General features: G+C 41.6%; 1 protein-coding gene across 4 annotated transcripts; it reads left to right on the top strand.

Moving 5' to 3' along the window:
* The first annotated feature begins 225 nt into the window (after positions 1-225).
* ntn5 (netrin 5) lies at positions 226-22,731 on the top strand. Of its 4 annotated transcripts, none has more exons than XM_015029279.1 (7): positions 226-614; positions 10,072-11,540; positions 13,356-13,544; positions 16,567-16,716; positions 19,129-19,179; positions 20,417-20,497; positions 21,887-22,731. In XM_015029279.1, exons 1-7 carry the CDS (start codon positions 376-378, stop codon positions 22,447-22,449), a joined length of 2,742 nt encoding a protein of 913 aa, XP_014884765.1. In that variant the 5' UTR covers positions 226-375; the 3' UTR covers positions 22,450-22,731. The 4 variants fall into 4 exon arrangements, with proteins under 4 accessions (XP_014884765.1, XP_014884768.1, XP_014884767.1 ...); XM_015029282.1 differs by having other exon boundaries at positions 231-626; XM_015029281.1 differs by lacking the exon at positions 226-614 and adding an exon at positions 4,058-4,217.
* Positions 22,732-23,936: the final 1,205 nt, after the last annotated feature.

Genomic DNA, 23,936 nt, shown 5'->3' with positions numbered 1-23,936 from the left:
TGTTATCTGGCTGAATGGCTGAAGCAGTGGCTCAGGGGAGCCGTAACTTTTCTACCTTCCCCTCGCAGCCAGCTGTACTGCAACATCATCTAACCTGTAGTACTTGTAGAATAACACAACCCATTCTCTGCTGCTCTCTTACTTAATTTTTGGTACGTTATTTTTTTCTTTCTTCTGCTAAATGGATGAACAAGATGCGATAGGAAATAATGGGAAAACCAGGGAGGAGTTTGATGATCCATGAGCTGCATTTTTTTTTTTTTTTATCCACCAGGACATCCCACACGGGGAAATATTTGACAGCGTGTAACCATGTCAACATAAGCAGAAGCTGCGGCCCAGCTTTAAATCCTGTCTCTCTGAGCTTTGACTGTGATGAAAATCAGTTTTCTTTGCGAGTCTTCCTCCCCTTGCAGATCAACAGCCTGCTCTTCATCTCCAACTGTCAACACTCACCAAAGACACAAAGCGAAGAAAACTCTGGAGAAACAAAACATTGTGTTTGGACTCATGACAGACGGGGATAATTTTCCACTCTGCTCTCTGTGCCAGGTTGGATTTGTGCAGCCAGAGGCGCTCAGGCACGAGCTTCCTGGAGACATCTCCCTCATACGGTAAACTAAAAGGTGAAATTATGGCTAGAAAATAGCTTTTTTTTTTTTCCTTTTTCTGGCAGTATGTGGATCCACCTGCAGTGATAAACATGGATGGATTGATTTGGACATAATGTGAACAATTTGATTTCAAAAGATCTAGCAGATTCCATAGGGGGAATGATCTTGATTGAGTTCACATCACTGATCTTATTTATTTCACTCACATTTTACTTGCACTGAAACTACTTTGATTTCTTATTTTATGCCAGATTCATAAGTACATGCAATGAATACTACCTTAGTATTTAGGTTATTAGATTAAAAATAAAGGTGTAAATACAAAAAGAGATTCATCAGCGTACAGCACTTTGTGAAACTTTTATAAAACGTTTTAGCAGAACACAAACCTCACCCCGTATCGTGTTGAACTGTGTAAAGCTCTTCGTGTTGACGAAAAGCATTACCGCATCATGATGCATTTACATCCTATTTGAAAAAAAGAGAAATTATTAGGGAAATATGTTCAGATTTTCAGAGAACCACTACTTTATTTGTAGCTTGAAGTTTTAAAATAAAACATCTAAGTTTTATAAGAACAGAAAAGAATGACTACATCTTATTCTATAGATTGTTTATTTGTGGGAAATTATGTTCAAAAATGTTTGCGGTTTGTGATGTAAAGATACAAAAAAAAGTTACAAAAAAGTTGTATTTCTTGCAATGCTTTTGTCATTACCCAAATATCGCATGAACACGGTGAGAAGCGACTAAAAACATGCTCAACCGGTTAGATTTTTTGAGCCTCTGTCGAGGGAAGACGGAGCCACCTGCTGCTCCGGAGCCGCATGTTTTACACCACCGCTATATCGCATAAAACCACATAAAACATCACATAAAATGGTTACTATGTGACAAAGTTGCAGGGTGACCCTTAGGAGGCTATATAGATTCTGTAGGAATTTCCAGCTGCTCTTGAGGGCCCCCTGCTGGTTTGGGAAGGGTTAGCAGCGGCGTGGATTGCTTGTTTCTCAGGCCGGTTCAGGACCTCGACTACACAGTCCGTAGGAGTTGACTTATCTTATGTTTGGATGAAAGAATTCAGTTGTTCATCAAACCTCCGACCAACAGAGCGCCGTTCCTGCTCCGCGTTAAGAAATCCCGTTCTGTCACAGAGGTTTATTGCTGTGTTTTATGACTACATCGCGCTGGTACTTTGTTTATTATTACTTTTTGGTCTCTTAGCACCTCAGAGCCTCCGGGTGTGAAGTTTGGCAGCGCGAAGCACCTGTCAGCAGCAGCCACCTCAAAGAATCTGATTAAAGCGGTTAAACAATACCTTACATCATTTTTACGGAGGCCTTCTGTTATCAATTAGCGTGTGCTTTATTAAAACCTTTATCAAACCGTGCCAATCCACCTCCACCATCACCGCCAGCCACCTCACGTCTCTTGTGTCTCTGTATTTATGTTGCCAAAGTGCATTATTGACGCAAAAACGTGCTATTTCACCCCTCAATTTAGTTTATTGCTCTTGTTCCTGGTCCAAACATTTCTTAAGTGCACTGTAAGCACACACACACACACACACACACACACACACACACACACACACGGCACACCTGGGGAAACATTCCCCGAGGGAAGCCATCAATCAGTTTTATGTCCTTCTCTGGGAAAGTTTCCTCCTCTCCAATCAAGCCCCCCTGCCCCCACGCTTCAATTCCTCTTCTTATATTTCCATCTGTATCAGTTTTGCTTCACATCTGAGAACCATCCAGGCCAGCCAATTAGCTTCAAACATTTTCTTTTTCTCTTGTTTTGCCTCTCTGGAGGATAATTGGAGCAAAGCGGAGGGCGAGACGTCAGCTCGGTCAGTGCTTCGAGTTTCCTGTGTGTCCCGAATTTGCCCGCCAGGTGCTAATAAAGAGGATGTGTTTGGTGTAAAATAAAATTGCATAACAAGCAATGAAACGTAGAGCCCAGCTTTTATTTATTTATTTTTATTTTTTTTTTCTTCATTTTTTAAAAGGGAAAAGCTGCCAGGGGAGGAAAATATAACCCTTTTTTTTTCACGCTGATCAAAAATGTTCAAGGTGATTTTTTGTTTCACCACATCCCAAAATGATGGGGAGTGGGGAAAGCTATAAAAACATAAACCCTGAGAGTTCAACACAAAGATCCCAGGATAATAGCAGCATTTGTGTTGAATTGGCACTTTTACTGTACTAATATAACAAACTTAATAGACGCATTCTGATATTTACACAATGCAACCCCTCGCAGAAGCGTTCACATCACGTTTTCTCATGTTACAACCACAAGCTTCCATGTAGTTTATTGGGATTTTATGTGACAGACCAGCAGAGCGCTTTGAAGTGGAAGGAACTGACAGACGCTTTTCAGCAGTTTCTACCGTAAAAATCTGCAAAGTGTGGCGTGCATCTGTATTCGTATTGGGGGCAGCTGAATAAAAGGGGCTAAATATACAAAAAAAGAATGCACTACATTCTGTTTTATGCATAAACTTCTCAATAATTACATTGATTTTGTGTTTTGTTACAGAGCACCTTATTTACTTTAGTGTATTTGTTTCTTCTTAACAGTAGCATTATTGTTGCCTTATTAGCTTTAGTCTGTTTGTATGCATGACACAAAATGTGTGTTTCTATATGTGTGCATATATACTTTAAGGAACAATTACTACTAAAGGAATCAGAAGAAAATGTAATGAAACTCAAGGAGGACTTTTGCAAGACGCTGTAGGATTGTTTGATTTGGAGGGAAAAAAAACAAATTCTGAAGTTGATTCAGATAAATTTAGAAAGAAGAAACGGTCACAGAGAGGTAGAAGGTTTTGATAAATTAATATAGGAAAAAATATTCCCACTCTCAACAATAAATAGGCAAAAATATGTGGAACGTAAGGCAGATACTTGCAAATGTTTAAAGTTTACTAATAAAATCTTGGATAGTAGCTTACATTTATTTTATGTTAAGTTTTTGTGACTATTAAAAAAAATCAAGTTTATTCGCAAATGTTGAACATTTCTCCACAGAAAAGTTCTTTATCGACAATGACTGCGTCTGCTGCGTTGAGGCATTTTTTTAATTTTTATTTATTTAATAAACTCTATCGTTAACTGCTTTATTGCAAAACGCAACTCAGAAAACAGCTTTGCAGGAAACGCGAATTTCGGGGGGGGGGGAATGCCTGCAGCATGTGTGTGTTGTTCCACAACGTCCAGAGCAAAATTCAAACGCCTTCCGCACATATTCAGATCCGAGTTCAGATTTATGGACGTTTGGTCCTGCGTGTGCGCCAGTTTGAGGCGCGGCGTTTCGAGGTGGAGACTCTTGGCTCAGTCGGTGTAAGGAGAGACACCTCCCAGTTTATCCCGTTAATTTCCAACTGCTCTCCTCCTCCTTTTCCTCTTCCTTCCCCCCCCTCCACACACACACACACGCGCGGCGTGTTGCCCCCCTCTCCTCTCCTCGGTGCGCTCCTCTTCTGTAAAGTGCGCACACTTTACTGCGCCGCTCTGGGTGATCAGGAGGCGCCGCGGGAGCAGAGGGAGAAGGAAGAATTTTTAAAAAAAGAAAAAAAAAGCTGGGACGCACATGGTGAGCTTCTCGGTCCGGCTTCTCGGACCCTTTTTCACTTGAAAATGTGATGGATTTGAAATGTTTGTCTGCGTCTCTCTCTGCTGGAGCGACTCGGCGGAAAAGGAGCGCATGTGCGGCGAGACTTTAGGAAAAAATGAAGGGAAACGAGACGCGAACTGTTTTCCGTGTGTTGCTCTTAAAGTTTGTGATCGGTTATGATAATCTTGTGGCTTTTTTTGATTATTCTAAATGATGTAACTTAGAAAATTCGTAGCCTTATTTTCCACAAATGTTCTTGAATTATTACTATAATTGTCATACAAGCAATAATAGTAATTATTAATATTATATCTTTTTTAATTTCGCTCATTCTAAAAAAAATGTATATTTTATATATATATATATATAATATACCTAATTAGGCTACATCCATGCAAGTAATCATCTTAACTAAATTGACCGTTGCCTTTTACTTGTTTTCTTTTAAATGTATTTTTTTTTAAGTTTTAGATGTATTACATTTATTTTTTTATATATAATTATTCATTACTGCAAGATGAAAATAAAATAAAAATAATTACATTTAATAAGCCTCGTTGGCCCCGGTCTTTTTCGGTTAATTGCCCATAATTCGTCCAACAAATTCTGAAAAAAACAAAAACCAAAGCAAAACACGTGATTTCAGCTGTTTGATCAACCTGACCCAGCCCCGCTGAGCAAATATTATCCTTTCCATTCGCGATAAAGCTAATTGGCTGCAGCCAATTTCTGCTCAACAAGCGCAATTAGCCGGAGTTTTCCCGGGGCTTCACTCTCAGCGCCTGCCAAAGTAATCCTGACTCAATATGATGAACATCAGCTTCTGACGAACCGCGGTCGGTCCCGGGTTTGAGCGCGCGCTCCCTCCAAGTGGCTGCAGGCTGTTTTCTCATTAGCATCCGCCCTCGCTTCCACGAGAAACTCAAACTTTACAATGTTTGTACTGCGCTGGAATGTAAATGCGCAAAAAAAAAAACAAACAAAAAAAACAAAACAAAGCCATCCACCCAGTTTTGTTTTTCTTTTCCTTCTTTTTCTCCCCTTTACATGAAACACATTTCTGTCTATGAATTTGCAGCTCTTTGGCTGTTTTTTTTTTTTTTTTTTTCAAATTCTCAGCAACAGCCTCAGAAACCCTGCAGGCGTCTCTGATTTTAATTACCAACCTGCCAATTTCAGCGACACAAAATTACAACCCGCGAGATTTTATTTATTGTTTAATTATTTGCCCACAAGTTGTCTTTGGCTCAGCTGCCACGTGGAAATCAGAATGATTTCATCTCCATCTGTTTCTCAGTCTCATCATGTGGAGCTGGAGGCCCGTGGAGCCTCCCTGCCAACTTGTGTGCGGCTGTAAAGAAGAACAGAGGAGGCGAAGGGGAGAGAGGAGGAGTGGGGAGGGGGGAGAGATTTGCAGGGAAAGTTGTCTTTAAATATCAACATGTGTTTTTTTAGTCAAAAAAAAAAAAAAAAAAAGTAAAGAAAGCAAAGCTCCGGCGTGGGTCAGTGCAGTCAGTGGTATGATGGCCAAGTAGCGCACGCCATGTGAAGTTGGAGGAGGGCCCCAAGTTGCACCAAGTGGTGGTTTGAGTCTTTTAGGCCACAAGCAGATACAATCTGCTCTAAAATTAGGTCACTACACCTAAAACCAGGAATCTGCTCCGTGTGGAAGTCGGAATGCGCTTTGGGAATACGCGGACGAGCGCGCTCGGCCGTCGTCTCCTCGCCCCAGAGGTCCAGTGTTGGATTTCTGACCCCGGCTGAGAACAATTGCGAAATTAACAAAAGGTGTCAGTGTGGGAACATGGGCCAACAGGTGCAGCTTCAAGCGCAACGCGAGAGACGGCGAGCCTAAATAACTGATCATATTTATCCGCGAAAGGCTCCCCCAGTCTTGGGAGTGGAGCTGCAACGTAAGAACCCTGCTTTGGAAATCTTCTGCCTCGTTAAACCGAGCTCATTTAGATCGTTTAGTCCGTAGAAATCCAAAACGTGGAAGGAGAGCAGCTTGAGTTGGCTTCGGCGTGAACGGAGAGGGCTGCTGCTGCTGCTGCTCCTGCTGTCCATGACGAGGAATGTTAAAATGTGTTAGACCGGCCAAATCCAGCTCATCTGCTGAGCAGAACATGAGTCACGCACGGCAGGCCCGCTGCTCCCAAGTGTGGACAGGTCTTCATCGGTTTAGCAGGTAAAAAGGCACAGAATGCCACTCACCAGCTTGGCCCGGTGTAGAGGGAACATCTGACACCAAGAGGATGAGAGTAAAACTGGAGTTACAGATCTTAACTTTTGAGTTGAGATCTGCCCTTCTGTCTAAGCTTCATTTATTTTACAAGGCTTGTCTCTGATAGTCCAACGCATACTTACAGAAATGATCCCGGACAGATTAGATCAGGGCCTTCTAGCAGAAGGCTGACCCTCAACACACAGGCGGCGCGAGCACGACGGCTTTCATCGAAGCATATTAGACCGGCTCAGTCAAAGTCCGGACCTGCTCCCAAATGACTTGGAAACTTGAGTGGAGGTTATTGTTTCCCACTGGAGTTGTGGGAGGATTCCTTAGAGAACGGCAAAGATTTCAGTCTCTAGATGTCCAAAACCGATAGAGACACACAGCAAAAGACCTGTAGGTATAAATGTAATGATTCAAAACATTAAAAAAACAAAATCAATCAGATCAGTGCATCATTTTCCTGACACTTTGGAATTAGTTTGTGGTTATAATGCGAGAAAATGTAAAAAAAAAAAAAAATCCAAGGTTTATTAATACTTTTGCAAAACGCTGAATACAGTGAATTAACAGCATTCATTCATTTGCATTGCTGTGCCGTCTCTGCATCTACTTAGATTTGTTGTTGTTAATCCCAGAATAATTTAAAAATAATAGTAAATTTGAAAAAGTTTTGACCAAAAAAAAGGAGAAAAGAACAAATCGAACTATCCTCATGTTTCACACATTTCTGCTTCACGAGCAGCAAAAAGAACATTCAGTAACCGACGAGGACTCCAGATCCGTCGCCCTACTTCGCTCGCATCTGTCGGGCCGCGCCGTAAACAAGCCCCCAGGTTGTCAGCAAGTATTTTTCCGGCCCCCTCGCTGGCCAAGCATAGCTGCCTCCACAGATCACCCGCCGGAGATGCGGTTGATCTCATCACACCACTATTTGACTGTTTGAGCTTTCTGCGAGACGTATCGCTGCCGGCCGGGACACTTCAAAACTCTCCGTTTCATGGGCAGCGTGAAAAAAGTGTCCATGCTTGTGTCTCAGGAAGACGTCTTAGTGTTATATGTCCTATTTTTGAACTGATGAGATTTTTTGCCTAAATGGCATTTCAGTAGTGAATGCTCTGTGTATGTCCAGAATCTGATGGATTATGTTAGATGATGTAGTTTTGGGAGAGGAGAAAATCTGGATCAAGCCCTTGTTGTGGTCGTTTAAAATGACAAACGGGGCTCTTATCTTGTATCTTCACTCTCACCGAATCCTTCAACCTTTTCCCTACATTCATTCCCCTCTATGCCGCCTTCCTCGTTTTTTTTTTTTTTATGCGTCCGTGGTACAAACACCAAATAATACCAGAGAACTAATTAATCAACCAACAACTTATAAGTCCAGCTTCTTATCGGTGCGTTCATGTTCCCCCGGGGCATGTCTCGACACGCCAGGAATGGCTAGCTGAGGCATCCTGGACGTCAGGAATGTGGCTCTTTGGGACCGGGGTCACAGTCAAACCTCTCATCGCCGCATGTTTCCTGCACAATCTGCAGCACAAAACTTTACTCCTCTCCCAGATTTAGCTGGCCGCCGCCTTCGGGAGGTGAGGGGCGCAGGAGTTTGGAGGGCACAGACCTCTCGAACTTGTGTGGTCTCCCAGGAAAGCCTCGGATTTCGGGTGTTTTCTAAATGGGGGGGAAGACGGGGCCAAAGGGGCTCCCTGCCCCCCCCCCCCCCCATCCCCAACCCCGTTCTCTCCTACAGGTTTGGTTTATGCTGCCCTGCTGACTTTGCTGTCAGTGTCAAATGCTTGTTAGGACGCCATCAATCTCACAGCAGTTAAGAATATTCCCAGAACAGAACGAAGGGGGCAGGTGACAGGAGAGAGACGAGGACGCAAATGGCAAAGAGTCTGGAAAGAAAATGCACAAGGCAGGAAGATATATTATGTAAAATAGAGAGTTTGGTATTTACACTGTATTTTTTTTATTTTATTTTCTGTGATTTACCTGCAGAAAATAATACATTATTATAAAATAAGAGGAAAACAACACATAGTTTAATTGAAAAAAAATATCGGCACTTTGACACTGATTTCTTCTTGGATTTTGAAGACATTTCTCCCCCCAATTTAAATATTTTTCTTCTCCCTGCTAAATTCCCACAGCACTACGTAGGCACTACCATGCATCTCCTTAGAGATGATGTGTTCAGGATGATGAACAGTGTTGGGTTTTGTTAGTTCAGATTTTATTTACATTTTGTTCTCAGCTGACTATCTTTTTCTTCCATAAAAGAGGAGTGAGGTGTCTTTCTTTTGACCTGTGGAAAACTGCAAATGGGAATGTATTTATTTATTGAAGCTGTTGTTGTTCTTGCCACTCTTAATCCCATTTTTAATATCAAGTAGCTTTTTTCCTGTGTAAATAAAGGCTAAATAAAATGATTTGACTTGATAATTGACATTTAGGTGAGGACAAATTCTCCCACAGGAGTTATGGACTGTTGCAGCTCCTCCAGGTTTACCACGGACGATAGACTGAATAGATCTCTGTGAGATGTTCAAAGATGGTTTGCTTTATAACTTTTTCCACTTTAAACTTCTCTGACCTCGGTGTGGACAGAACAGTTGGATTTATTCTGAGATTAGATCACACGCAGGTCGACTCTGCTGGTGACTTAGAAGGCAACTGATTGAACTGGGTTTTATTTACGAGCATCAGAGTGAAAGGGGTCGATGGAAAAAATGGAACAGTTTATTTTTTTAAAAATCCATTGGTTTTGTGAGTGTATTATCACCAAATGTGGAAAAGTGAAGCAGACTGATTGTTTGCTTTGTCCGTTTTGGCTCCGTCATCAAATCTCGACAGAAGAGTAATTTACAGCTATCAGCAGTTGTAAGCAATAGGAAGGGATTTGTTCACACTCTGGATAGACACAGGTCCGTGTTTGTTTTCCACCACGGAAGTAGCAAAAGCAGGGCTCAAGTCAAACGCGTCTTTCAGTCCATAAATCACTTCCAGCCAACCCAGGAACAAATCTCTGGCTCCTCTTCCTCCCTCCCTTTCTTCAGTTTTTCCTCCGTTTTCTCATGTGCTCTGCTCTGCACCGTGACAGCGCCCGCTGCTCGCGCTCGGGCCTCTCCGAGCCTGCAGAGCCAACCAAGGGTAAAACGGTTTGAAAAGAGAGCAATAAATGTGATGGATGTGGGCCAGCGCAGGGTTTAGCTCCAGCTGTCGGGCATGTTTTTTGTCATTACAGACATACCTCGTGCGCTCCCTCCAACCCGTTCCCTGTGCTCCCTTTGACTTTGAGGGAGTTTTAAGATGGATACGTTCCTAAAGGTTGTCAAGATTACGGGTTTGAAGCGGTGGCGACACCACTGTGATGATCGAGGTCACGTTTTTATGTGATGAGTTCTTAACCGGGATCCGCAGAAAGTACGTAAGGTGCGAGTGGCGGCAGCATGTGTTTTCAATGAAGACACAGGTGGTCGTCTATCTTAGATTTCGTTCTCATGCTTCACATGCCAACGTAAATCAATCAGATTGTCTCTCTCTTCTTCCACAATGCTCATGAATTTCCTTTAAAAAAATGTTCTCTTTCTTCTCCCTCAGGCTCGATGACATGATGGTCCGACCCTCTTCCCTCCCCCCCTCCATCTCTCTCATTCCTGTTCTCCTCCGACTCCTCCTCCTCCCTCCGTCTCTCGTCTCCTCTTCCTTCTCCAACGCCCCGCTGAGCTGGACCTCGCCTCACGAGCCCTGCTACCACCCAGATGGCCGTCCTCGACACTGCCTGTCGGAGTTCATCAATGCCGCTTACGGGGTCCAAGTCAACGTCACCCACTCCCTGCACGGGCCAGACAACAACCCCAACATCACCACCCTAACGGACCTGCACAACCCGCACAACCTGACCTGCTGGAGGGCCCGGGCTGGAGCCGACTCTGGCGATTGGGTCTTCACCTTACCTCTGGGCCGCCGCTTTGAGATCACCTACATCAGCTTGCAGTTCTGCAGCCAAGGGCAGCCGTCTAACCCCATATCCATCTCCATCCTTAAATCCATGGACCACGGGCGTAGCTGGCGGCCGATGCAGCACTACTCCAGCAACTGTCTGGAGGACTTCAAGCAACCCTCTCTGACCATCGCCCAAACGAGACACCAAGAGACTGAACCGCTCTGTTCGGACCCCCGGCCCCTGCAGAGGCAGCGGGGCAGCACAGTCCTCGCCTTCTCCACTCTGGACGGTCGCCCGTCTTCTCCTGATTTCGATTACAGCCCCACCCTCCAGGACTGGGTCACGGCCACGGACATCCGGGTTGTCTTCCACAGAACTTCCAACAATGTGAAGGCTACGGATAAAATAGAAGAGACCCAGTGGCGTGACGGCCTCCATGACGCCAAACGAACTGGGATCCTGAAGTGGAGGTCGGACACAAAGAGCGACACTGGAGATCAGGTGGACAAATTAAGAGACAATACACTGGCTTTTTTTGACAGGGACAAAAGAAAAAACTCAGAGTTAAGTAGGGGGAATAAGGAGGAGCGGATAGACAAGCAGCGTCGGAAGGACCACCGCAAAGGTTCTGGCCATGGCCAAGATGGCCACAACGTGACCAGCAAGGAAGGGGAAGACACTTTTGGCACCACCGACTTACTTGCTTCGCCAAAGAAAGGTGGCAAGGCCAGAAAGCGAAATCGCAACAGGGACAACAACTTCTGGGTGCCTTGCTCAAACGGAGACTGCACGTGGACGGTGGAAGGGCGGAGCAGGACGAACGGCGGCCGGGAACTGAGGAAGAGGAGGAACAACAACCCCAACACCAAACAGAACTTAAGGACTTCCCAGCCCTCTGGCCTGATCCTTCCTGTCCGAGCTCCTCTGGCCATTTCCGACCTGCAAGTCGGCGGGAGGTGCAAATGTAACGGGCACGCTTCCAGGTGTCGCCGTGACGACGCAGGCCAGGCAGTGTGTGTGTGCGAGCATCACACGGCGGGCCCCGACTGTGACATGTGTGAGGATTTCTATGTTGATAGACCGTGGCATCGCGCTACACCCACTCACCCAAACCCCTGCGTTGGTGAGTCTTGCTAAATGAAGGCATGCATTAAAACACAGCAGGCTAATGGAACCAGATGGTAACGCTGACCACACAGAAACTCTGTTCTTGCTTTTTGATTGTTTCAGGATTGTTTTTTTTTTCCTAACATCTGTTTTCCAGACTGGTGGTGAAGAAAACATTTAGAAAACCTTCCATTTAGATCATTTTGTTGTTAGAGACACATGAGAAATTGTTTTAGCCCGTTTAAAACATTAAAAAATACACAGTTTTAGTATTATTTTAAGTGAGAAATTCTACTGAAACACAAATTAAATTTTTTCTTTGTTTAAATGATTACAGTCAGTACCTCTATTATAACTGTTCTTTTCTTCAAACGTGAAAAGAAAATGAATTTTCCAGACGATTGTCACTATTTATGAATACAGATGAGACCAGATGTTTACATACACTGCATCAAAAGACATAATCCTTTTTACTCTCTCTGCTTGACATTAAATCAGACTAAATGCTTCCTGTTTTAAGTTAGTTAGAATTTCCAAAATTATTCTTGGTATTTGACAGAACTACATTTTAGTCTGTATGACTCACTCCAAACTTTTTGGGTCCCTTTCCAGATGTCTTCCACAAATAGTTTGGAGGAATCTTGTTCCATTCTTGCTGACAGAACTACCAGGAGTGAGTCAGCTGCAAGGTCGTCTTGCTCAAACTCCGCCTAGAAATTATCTATGAGACAGAAATCAGAATTGACCACTCAAAAACATTGAACTTCTTGTTCTTTAGCCATTTCATTGTACTTTAGGAAGACACATTTACTCTCAAGATTTCAACATAATGGTTTGAAATGCACCAGCCCCTCCTACAGCTGAGTAACCACATAACTTGATTTTGAATCCTCAAGGATAGTTTTCTTAAGCTTTTTCCCTTCAAATGTAACAAGGATAACTATAATCAGACTGTACCATTTTACTTTCTCACACCACATGACATGTTTTAAAAATGAAGGTTTTTGTCCCCTGGTCATATTGGTAAACTGTTACCTGTCTCCCTTATGTTGTTTTGGGGGTTTTGGCTTCTTCCTGGCTGAGTGGCCGTTCAGCTCATATCAGAACTGGCCTCCTTTCACTGCAGCTAATGACACTGCCAGCTTCAGTCAGCATCGTCACTGGGTCTTTGCTCTGAGGTTGAAGTGCTTAGAGAAATTTCTCCAAAGACTTTTGTTTAAAAACTGTTATTTTTGACCATTCCTTTCACGTTGGAAAAGGTCAAGCTAAGCTCGAGCTCAACCAAATTGGTTAGTGTCTGTGAACATCAAATTCTTGGTTCAGACTATGTTGAATTTAAATCTGGACTCTAAAACATGAATACATTTTAAACCATGTCAATCCAGCTCTGCTGTGTATTTAGAGTTTTTTTCCTTCTGGAAGATTAACTCTGCCTGTCCTCAAGACTTTTGCATCCCAAAATGTTTTCTTTTTTTTTTCCAGATTGTTTTTCCCACAGTTGTTACTATGGTGTGCTCGTGGTTCAGGTTCATTGTTAAATTATTACTCATTTGAGTTTATCATATAAAATCTTAGAAAAATAAATTGAAGATTTTAGTTGTCTATCAAATTACAACTGATGTGACAAAACGGAAAATATAAATTTGTAAATATGACGTCTACTGCAGTTGTAGTGCTCTTGGGGGCCCCCTGGTGGTGCGGAGACATTAGCTCACCGCTTAGTTAGCCACCGTTCGGCTTTGCGCAGCTATCACGCTATGGAGCATGAAGCACGTTTTGATTGTTTCATTATATAATGTCAATACTGCTCTTTATTTTCGCTTTTGTCCAGCCTGTGAGTGTAATGGCCACTCCAACAAATGCCGCTTCAGCATGGAGGTGTTCCAGCAGTCGGGCAGGAAGAGCGGAGGCGTGTGCCTGAAGTGTCGCCACCACACGGCCGGGCGCCACTGCCAGTACTGCCAGAACGGCTTCACCCGCGACACCAGCAAGCCGCTGGACCACCGCAAGGCCTGCCAACGTCGGTCACTGTTCAGGTTTCTGTGATAACGCTCTGTGTGAAGAGGGAAGTGGGGGCAAAAGAGGGCAGAAAGGCCAGGAAGTTGTTTGTGACGTCAACATACGTCATTTGAGAACTTCATCCATATTTGATTTGACCTATAACTACGGAAGACCATTAGGGCCACTGGAAAAAAAAAAAAATTCTGACTTTAATCTCAGAATTCTGAGAAAAAAGTCAGAATTCTGACATTAATCTCAGAAATCAGAATTCTGAGATCAAAGTCAGAATTTGACTTTGTTAGTCAAAATTCTTTGTTATTTGTTAGTCAAAATTCTGTGTTATATATATATCTTTGTTATATACGGAATCCTCTTCCGTATATAACAACTGAAGCTCAATTTAAATAAATCTTTTAAGGTGTAAAAGAAGAAAAAAAACAATATGGTTTTGCAATAGCGGACAGGTTTAATTAAATCCTGCAGATTTTGATCAAAGTTATCAAACTTTTTGAATTGGAGGAATTTACAGCTAAGCCCAAAATTATGTAGACAAATAGGAAATTTCTGTTTAAAGTAACCTTTTAATTTTACATGCATGTTTCTTCAGATTTATCTGATTTAGCCAAAAACCCTCGAATCTGAATTAAAAATGATTAGACAGTGATAAGAATTAAGGTGATGACAAGGAGACCTTCAAAACTCAGAGATAAATCATCAAAATACAAGTGTGAAGTTACATTTTGTAATAAGAAAAACAATGCTTAGAACTTTAAATGATCTCTCTGTTAAGAGATATGTTTCTCGTTTCCTATCACAAGCATAAATGAAAACAATTTAAAATCTGAAATTAAAAATTCCTGCAGCTCCTTAAATGTTGCTTTGCTTCTCTTTGCTGCCTCCCTGATAAACGTTCTTGGTGTCTTTGCATTACTTTTGCAGAAACATCTGGTTAAATGTTCATGAGCAACGTTTTGACTACTCGCCTGTGAATGATTTAGAACCCATCTCCTGACTGATACCATTTAGACAATGAGATCCATCCTGCTGCTTTGGAAGCCCTTTGGATCATGACATTTGTTGTTGTAGCAATAATGCTACTTGGGAGCATTATTGCTGCCAAAGAGCTGAGCTGAAAGATTGTCAGGATTTATGTTGCTTGGGTTGATTTGACGTGAACTCGGTGTTCCACCTAACAAAAAGCTGGCAATTTAACAGGAATGTGGAGACTTCTTGTTTCCACTCAATGCTCTATGAACTGTTGCACTGCGTCGCTGCTTCTGCTTACATGGTCGGGATTGTGTTAGCAATGTAGACGCAAAAAGCTTCCCGCTGAGCCTTAACACCTGTACCCTCATTGCTACCACTGGTTGGCAAATGCCACGACTGCTGACCTTTGACCGGTCACAACTGACTGTGACACCTTGGCGCGCTCACATGGCGCCTCGACCAGCAGCCTAACATATCCAACGTTAATAGTTCCTCTAGTCTTGACAAGAAAGGGTTAAATAAGCTCATATTTCACCATTTTTTGTTCAGACCAGCAAATTGACATTATGCCTCGGCATTGCCTAATTGAAGCTTTACATCACTGCCATTCTGGAGCAACTGGGGACATTATTCTTTATTTTCTCCAGCCAGGCTGTTAGGAACCATTACAAGTTTCTGTGTAAACAACACTCGAGTGTGCTGAAGTGCAGCTTCCTTTTTTTTTCCCCGTCTGTCCTCTCTCATTTAGTCGCGTGATTGAAACGTTAAATAATAAAAAAAAAAGCTTTGCTATGTAAACTGGGCGGTAATAACTGTGCTGCTTCACAGCCCTTCCTAAAGGAAACGGATGACTTAGGGCACAACATTTGTCTTCATTTAGACGAAGGTTGTTCATCCTCTCAGAAAAGCGCCGGAGCGGTACGGATACCGTGTCAGGATTTGTTATTTTCTTGTTACCCTTCAAGGAGGAATTTGTCTTTGTTAGCCGTCGAGACGGCTACAAAATAGATTCGCCGGTCTCCCGGGGACGTGCTTTGTCTCACTCAAGGACGCACGTTTAGGACAGATGCCTGCTGTCGTTTGGGATTAAACCACTGACTAGTTGTCCACTTTGGGACGGGTTCTGTCTGTCTTTGTCTTTCTAAAAACCTTTATGAACTGCTTTTACTTTGTCACTCCACGGAGATATGCTGGGAGATGCTATTTTTTATCCATTTTTCAGCCAATTGTTCTGGCGTAATAATTCAATTAATTTGGTTTGTTTTTCCTGCTTCTATTAGTGCAAATAAGAGCAAATGTTGTTTCAAGCCATAGCCCAGTTAGAGATTCTCACATTGATCATTACAGCCGTAATGTACTTTGATACAGTTTTTTTTAACCCATAAATTTAAGAAGAAAAAAAACCTGAATAAGAACCTGAATAATATTTAAACACTTACAATGCAAAATTGTAACAATTTTTGCTGTCCTGATTGTTGTAATATAACAAAATATCATTAGGACTTAAATATAACACTTACACAAATTGCTTAAATTAACTTAATTTACTTAACAATTAATGTTAAACTCATCTTGCATGGTCAGCTTGTAAATGCTGTGTTGTCAACGAAACTGCTGTTTTTTCATGCTTCCCTTTTTCAAGTGCAGCACTTAGTAAGCTTGGTGACGGTTCATTTTAAGCTCATTTTAGTGTGTTTTCAAGTCAAATATATGCTTTTCAATGACAAACTTAACGTTGCTAATTGAGGTAAAAAGTACATCTTGATTTTCATTGCGTAAGAAATTAAGCTAATTTTCCACAAAATAAAAAAAAAGACTTGTTGCTTCCCAGCATTATGGACCTTGTAGTTTTGTTGCCATTTAAAACAAAACTACTGCCATTTTAACCGCAAATGACAATATGAACAAATACACTTTCTCCCCTCGAAAACAAACTAAACATAAAGTGATAGAGGAAACGTTGAATAAATGAAGAAACATGACGGTTTTTTGTTTGTTTGTTTTAATTCCTGAAATCAAGACTTTTGGTGTTTTTTTTTTATTTCCTAACCCAGCATGCCAGTGCCATCCTCTGGGAGCTGTGGGTCGCTGGTGCAACCAAACGTCGGGTCAGTGTTTGTGTCGAGAAGGAGTGACCGGCCTCAGGTGCAACCGCTGCGCCCCAGGATACAAGCAGGGCAAGTCCCCGCTGCGGCCCTGCATACGTGAGTCTGAACAAACGAAAGAAAGATCCGGTAACACAGAACGGAGTCGTGCGAATGCAAACTTTTTCTAAGATTTAACTGTGTCAAGAATTGCTATGAAATTCATAATATTCTGTGGGGCTTTTGGTGAATTTCTTTCCTCATGGATGTAGCTTTTGCTCTTGAGTTGTTATTATGTTCATGAATTAAAAGTGGGTTTTTTTAATAATCAGTTCTTTGTTCTTTGCCAAGTCAAATTAAGAACTGTTTTTACTAAACTGGCCCTGTCTTGTTTTTAATAACTTGCTATTTACTTAACAAAGAGACATCTTTCATTTTCCCTTTTTTTTCTAAATGATTGAAGCTGTTATATAAAGCTTACTCAGTATTTTATTAAATATCAAGAGGAGTGATTGTTTTTCAGGTAATCATTCCTCAAATTGTGCAATAATTCATGCATTATGACATTGCCTCATTTGAAACATATTTTAATAAACTCTTGTCTAATTCCAGCAGCCTACTTTTGCCAATTTTACAGAAGAAGAACCTGAAGCTAATTACTTTTTTTTTTTTTTTACTTAACACACCCTCTGTGGTTTTTAATAGATTCATGTCTATTTGATGTACAGACATCTTTATTTTTTTCCATTAGCCTAATTTCCTTATGGTTTACTGTCTTAAACCCTAATTTAATCTCTTAATCCTTCAACCAAATGAGAGGCTGATGAAAGAGAGCAACTTGCACCCAAGTTCACTCAGCCCAGTCTTTCGCAGCGTCTCCCTCTCGTCGTCCCCGGAGACGGTTTCCACGGCAGCGTTAAACATGAGCCGAGCAATACAAGGAAACCTCATCTCACGTTGATCTCTGATCAAACGGATCGCTGCTGCACCCCTCTCTGCCTGCGCAGCAGCAAAAATCAGCCTGCGGTGATAATCCGCACGCACAGCCCCAGCTAATCACCCGAGTGCCAACAACTACACAGGCAGCGCTGCTCTGTGAGCCCCAATCAGGTGACGCTGTGAGCCCTGAAGCAGGGACCTCCACACCTGTTTCACGGCTCAAACGCCCACCATGACACCCCCAGACCTATAACTCTTCCCAGTGAAAGCAGTGAGTGAAAGAAAACCTTGTTTGTTTTTACTGCCAGACCATCGCAGGCTATATATAGCATCCCTCCGTCCCCACTGCCGCCTCCAGCACCTTAACTCATCTCCAATGAGGCGGAGCTCCAAGCTGGCTGCTGCCAGACACTTTTATTTGCTTGGTATTTATGCTATTTTCTCCTACAAAAGCAACACAATTACTTTTAGCAGCCTGCTAGCTGGCACAGTTAGACTTGTTAATTAATAAGTAATACAGCTCTGGGGAAAAATTAAGAGCCCACTGCACTGAACGCCACTGAAAACCTCCTGGTTTTTCCACCGAAGATTGATTCTTGAACTCTTCCTGAGTCAAAACATTAGTATTGTTGTTTCTAAATGAATATCAACTTGTTTTCTTTGCATTATCTTTTCCCATATTTTGACCGTTTCTCATTTTCAGCAAATAAATACGAAATTTTTGCTTTGAACTTTAACATGTTGTCAGTAGTTCATAGAATAAAATAACAATGTTCATTTTACTCAAACGTAAACCTATAAAAAGTAAAATGAGAGAAATGGATCATTTTAAGTGGTCTCTTTATTTTTTCCAGAGATGTGTATATATATATATATATATATATAATTTAGTCAACCATATTATTATTATTGCTAAAATATTTAATTTGTGAGACTTCAACTAACTTTAAGATAAACTAACTTTAAAAAAAGAGGACATATCGCTTTAAAAAACTGTGGATGTTGTATTCACAAAGGAAGTTTAAATAAACATTCTCCTTTGCATACAGCGCACTGACCACCCTATAACAATGGGAGGATCAGACACACACCACGTCCAGTTTACGCCTGCGTCTGCTCCGGGTCGGGTGTCGCTGTGTCAAAGACACGACACACAGAAAGTAATTCATTTGTGAAGCCGTCATACATGGGCTATTTTACAAGAAGTCTGTGTAATGTATAAGCAGGCCACAAGTTATTAATTTTCACTCCTGAATTTGACACACACACACACACACACTAAAAGAGCAGCTGACTTTACTAGCCTCTGTTTAATGTTTCGGCTAAAGCTGTACAAGGAGTTGAAAGCCTTACCTTACTGAATTACTGAAAGTAACATTCACATCTGTGTTTGTCTGAGCAAGCCTCACAGGCTGCGCTTCCAGGCCGTAAAAGGACCACACACCCCTTTTGCTTATCTTTTGCGAAGGCATGCCTGTGCACCACGAGGCATTCGAGCTCAACGCCTATAAAACACGACTGCAGCCGAACTGACGGCTCTCGCAGGTGAAGTTTGTCTGCGTCTGACACCTGATGGTGTGTTTCTGCTCACAGGCATTCAGGAGGTCGCGCCAACCCCTGTGTACCAACCTCAGTACAGCATCAGTGAGTAACTTACCAAAAATCTGTTTGTATAAGCACACGATTTCTTTTTGTAGTGCTTTTTAAAGTACTATGAAATCTGTTCACTGCGGCATATATTGTGACTTTTATGGCTGTTACGGATATGTTTGTCTTGAACCTCATCCAGTTTGAAAATAGAAAGCCTCTCGATAAAAATAAAATTCAAACTCCTGCCTTGTCGCTTTAATTTTTACAGTCTCATGTGTACATTTTAACCAGAGCTAATTTCTTTTCCCTTCCTGTTATTTTTTCTTCAGACTTCTCCTACTTTTTCACCCATTTGCAGTTTATGTACCTTACCACAATATCGTGTAACTCTTAGAGAGTTTAAGAGCCTCCTTATGTCTAATCTGGTTCACTTGTCAGAGCTAAAATTAGTCAGAGCTAAAGACAAAATTCAAAGAAAATATCTCGAGTGTTTTCAGAAAAGTCCAGAGAAATGTTGGTCAAAGCCAGTTTAAAAAGAACGCCCGACTTCAAAGCAAATTACAAATAAGTATTTGTAATTTTACAATTTTTTTTTTTTTTTTTTTTACAAAATCATTCATTACACACAAACGACAGTCTTAAACAACATTTCTCATACAAACTGTTCAACTTCTCCAGGTTAAATGCTTACATTTCCAGTTGAATTTTTTCCTTATATTTTATTTTATAAGGCAGACAAAAGTTTTATTTCTGTCTCTATAAACACATTATAAGTAGCACTTATTTGCACTTTAATACTTTTAAATAAATTCAGACAGTCATAGCTGGCATGTCAAACCTACTTTGATAAAGCATGATGAACACATCTGTAGTTTTATTATATAGATTAACTTAAAAAAACAAACAAAGATTCTTGCATGAAACAGTTTAGTACAGAATAAGATGAAATAAGGATACATGAGCTTTCAGCATGAATTTCCAGTACAAAGGTTTTAGTCTCTTGTGTCGACAGATATCAGATCTGTTCTCAGGCGTCTCTATTGCCTAGCGGATCGGCCCTCGAAACGCTTTCGGCTGCTTTACGCCGCGCTGAAGTAGGGAACCGGTCCCTCCTAGTGGCAGCTTGAAGAAATCCCCACCTGCTGCTGCTGCCGAGATGATCAGATCCAGCGACGACGCGTGGAAGGAGTCGTACTGCAATTACACTAAAAGACGCGTGTTGATGTGTGTACTGAGGAATGATGCGGCCTCTCACCTCGCTGCATTTTCTCTGTCTTCCTTTTTCCTGCAGCGGAGGAGTGTGTGTCTTACTGCCAGCCCTCTGAGGTCAAAGTCAGGATGAACCTGGAGACGTATTGTCTCAAGGACTACGGTTGGTTTCAAGTTATTTATTTTTAAAAAATTAGTAAAGATCCTAGATTTGAGAATTTTAATGTATCTTATCATAAATTTGAGGTATGATTAATTACGTTACACAATAAGTAGATCTTATTAATCAAACACACTGCAAAACTGCTAGGTAAAAGACAAATTTGTATATTTTTTTTCTTATTTTTAATCCCAGGGCCATCACTTGTTTTAGCACAGAACTCAGGAAACTTAGACAAATTTACAACCCAAAAATATTAGAAATAATTGAAAAACTGTAGTGGGAAATTTATTTACCTTTTTAAAAATTTCTTCTTTTTTTTTACTTTTTCATCTCATGTTAATGTTTCAGCCCAAGGAATAAATTTATGTATATAAACTGTTTTTGACGTCGCTTACTAAGGGAATAAATCTGTCCAAATTAATCGGTCCTTAAGTGAAAAAGTAGTTGCCTGTAACCATAACATGTTTGCACGACCCACAGAACCAACAATTGCTCTGACGAATCATAAATTAACAGTTTTTAAACACAATTTATATACATAATACAGCTTCACACCCCGGCCTGAATAGTAGAGTCGTGAAATCACTTAAACAGAACCAGTCTGGGAACATTAAAAGTTTTTAAAAAAAGCAACACATCATGTGATTTGAAGGAATTTGAAGAGCTGGGGGAAAGAAAAGCAATTAACATCTAAGGATTTGAGAATGAAGAATGAAGTGAGCCAAAGCAGAAACCATCATGCTCAAATGGAAAATCGTAAAACGGTGGTGAATTTTCCAAGGAGAGGCTGGCTGACCAAAATTACTCAACAGGAACATCAACAACTCATCCAGGACGTAACAGACATTTTAAAACGTTTCACCAAGTGAAACGTTTTTAAAAATGTACATCCTACTACGCCTGCGATAAAAGTATAACAACATAACACTGGAGGTCAGATAACGATGGTTGTAGTTTGATGAAGTGGGACGGCTTTGCTGCTTCTGGACTTCTTTTGAAGGATGGAACCTTGGGTTCTGCAAGAAGATACAAACAAAAAAAAAAATCCGACCATCACTTAGAAAGTCTTGCGTCTGACATGCAGCAGAGCGATCGTCCAAATCTCACCAGTAGGTTCTCTCATCGGCTCCAAAAACATTCATGAAAGAAACGGGGTGGTCTAGTCAAAGTTGGGAATTAAATCCAATTGAAATTCTGGATGTTTTACAGGGCACCTTTCAGTGTTGCTGAATTAAAATAGTCCTATAAGGAAAAGAAGGTCAAATCTCTGTAAACCAGTGTAAAAAGATCACATACACCTGTCACTCGCTGCTGTATTTACTCAGATTATCTTAGCGTAATCCCTTCAGAATGTAAAGGACGACATTACAGTGTTTTTCTCTTTGTCAGTGCTGAAGGTGCAGGTGAGAGGGATGGAGCGTTCAGGACCCTGGTGGCAGTTCTCCATCGCTGTACAAACCGTCTTCCGGACCGGCTCTAGCTCCCGCATCCGGAGGGGCTCCCAGTCCCTCTGGGTTCCCGACCGCGACCTCGGCTGCGGCTGCCCCGCCCTCCACGTGGGCCGGACGTTCCTCCTCATCGGCGCGGAGGAAGGGGAGCGGAGTTTGGCTCCGGAAGAGAGTCGCCTGGTGGCGGACCGCTCCACGCTGGCCCTCCAGTGGCGGGAACACTGGAGCCCCAAGCTCAGGGGCTTCCGGGGGCAGGACAAGAGGGGCCGCTGCCCCCAAAGACCCCCAAACGCCCACCGGCCCCGGAGCAGGGAGCACGCAAAGACACGCTCCGCATACATCCCCCCTCACCTGCTGACTGAGAAGGACGCCAGCGCTCATTTTGACAAAACTGTGAACTCGGATGAGGCTCAGAGCAACACAGAGAGAAACGTTGCACCCACAGAGACGGCGCCCGTTTCTTCCACCGTCGCTCTGGTGTGTTCGACTCCAAATCCTGAGTAAAATAAAAAAATTACAACTACAAAAAAAAAATATATATATATATATAAAGACAGGTGTTCTTGTCATGTTGAAGGTTTTAGTAGAGAGTTTGGACTTCTTTGTCCATTTTGAGGAAAGAAATCCATCTTCACACATGAGAAACATCTGGATTAGCTTTTAGCTGCTGCTGCGTGAATTTACAGGAGAAAATTACAAAAGTTAATCGATGACAAAAGTATCCCACCAGGAAAAGTGGTGGGATAAAATATTTGTTTTTTTTAACCCATTAAAAAAAATAAGCACTGAAAAGTCATGCTGTATATTTTCTTGTATTTTCACTGTTTATAACCAGAATGTTTTATTTATTTCCGTTACAGAAAAACTTAAGGCATAAAATAGGAGAATTTCTTCACAGTGTTTCATATTAGAAGACTTTTAGTCAAACAGGCTGAAAAATAATCTGGGTCAAACTGTTTGCAATATGACGTAATGCTTTTTATAATGTAAAAATAAAAATCTTAAAATTTCATTTGAATGAATAAAAAAAAAAGTTAAATAATAAAACATCTGCTATGAACTAAAAATTGTAGATTTGTCCATGATTTCATTTTGCTTAGAGCAAAAATCGCTCAGGCCTGCAGTCACAGCTGCAGCAGAGCAAACAGACTTTATCCTCGGTTTGTTTCCGTACTCAACAAACACATTCACCAAACCAACTCCGGCTTTCTACGCTAATCCTCCCGCAGATCCGAAAAACATCCGTCTGACTTGTCGATGTGACTTCTGCTCCCATTTGGCACATATGGCGTCATGGCTCTGGGGAGCTGGTGGTGGGGGGGCATCAGGACAGATGGAGGGGCTCCGATTTGTCGAGCGGCGGCCATGTTTTGGCAGCAGCGGCGGCCGGGCTGCCATGTTGACGCTTGTGATTGAAAATAAAGAGAGAAAAATAGACTTGCTGATTGAAGACCTTGGAGCAGAGCATACAATACGCCCCAGAGAGTTTTTATTTTTTCTTCTTTGTGCTTGGAGACCCACATGTCCCTAAACTCAGCTGGCAGCTCGTCTTACAATTAGATGTAAACGGCATTTTAAGATTTTTGCTTTAGTCATTTCTATCTCCTCTTGGATTCTCCTTCCCAAGTATTTTTTTTTTTAAATTGGTAATCCGATAATGTTCGATGTGTTATTAGGAAATGTTATTGCAAATAAAAATTAGCTAGCTGCCAGAACTGATGTGTAATGTGCATATTAAAATTATTCATACGGTTCAAGAGTTTTATAGTCAATTATTTAGAAACCAAAGTAGCAAAAGGAAAAAAAAAAATCAAGTATTTTTTTTAATTAGCAAAAACAATAAGCACCACACACTATAAACTAATTTCTTCTCTACACTCTTGTTTAATTAAACCATGAATGGATTGTTTATAATGTCACAAACGCACTGAAGTTTAGCGTAACCAATGAGCCAAATATGCTTGTTGAAGGAAGCATCCAAGAAAAATTAA

Source organism: Poecilia latipinna, unplaced genomic scaffold (genome assembly GCF_001443285.1).
Source record: "Poecilia latipinna isolate Pla-1442-1.1 unplaced genomic scaffold, P_latipinna-1.0 Scaffold149, whole genome shotgun sequence".
Taxonomy (NCBI): domain Eukaryota; kingdom Metazoa; phylum Chordata; class Actinopteri; order Cyprinodontiformes; family Poeciliidae; genus Poecilia; species Poecilia latipinna.
Note: the sequence above shows the minus strand (reverse complement) of the source record. Positions and strands in the feature narration are given on the sequence as shown.

Excerpts from the sequence above, each read along its gene's own strand:
- ntn5 (XM_015029279.1), top strand. The coding sequence starts at position 376 with ATGAAAATCAGTTTTCTTTGCGAGTCTTCCTCCCCTTGCAGATCAACA. Across the intron at positions 11,541-13,355 it reads TCACCCAAACCCCTGCGTTG|CCTGTGAGTGTAATGGCCAC; the intron begins GTGAGTCTTGCT and ends GCTTTTGTCCAG. Across the intron at positions 19,180-20,416 it reads CCAACCTCAGTACAGCATCA|CGGAGGAGTGTGTGTCTTAC; the intron begins GTGAGTAACTTA and ends TTTTTCCTGCAG.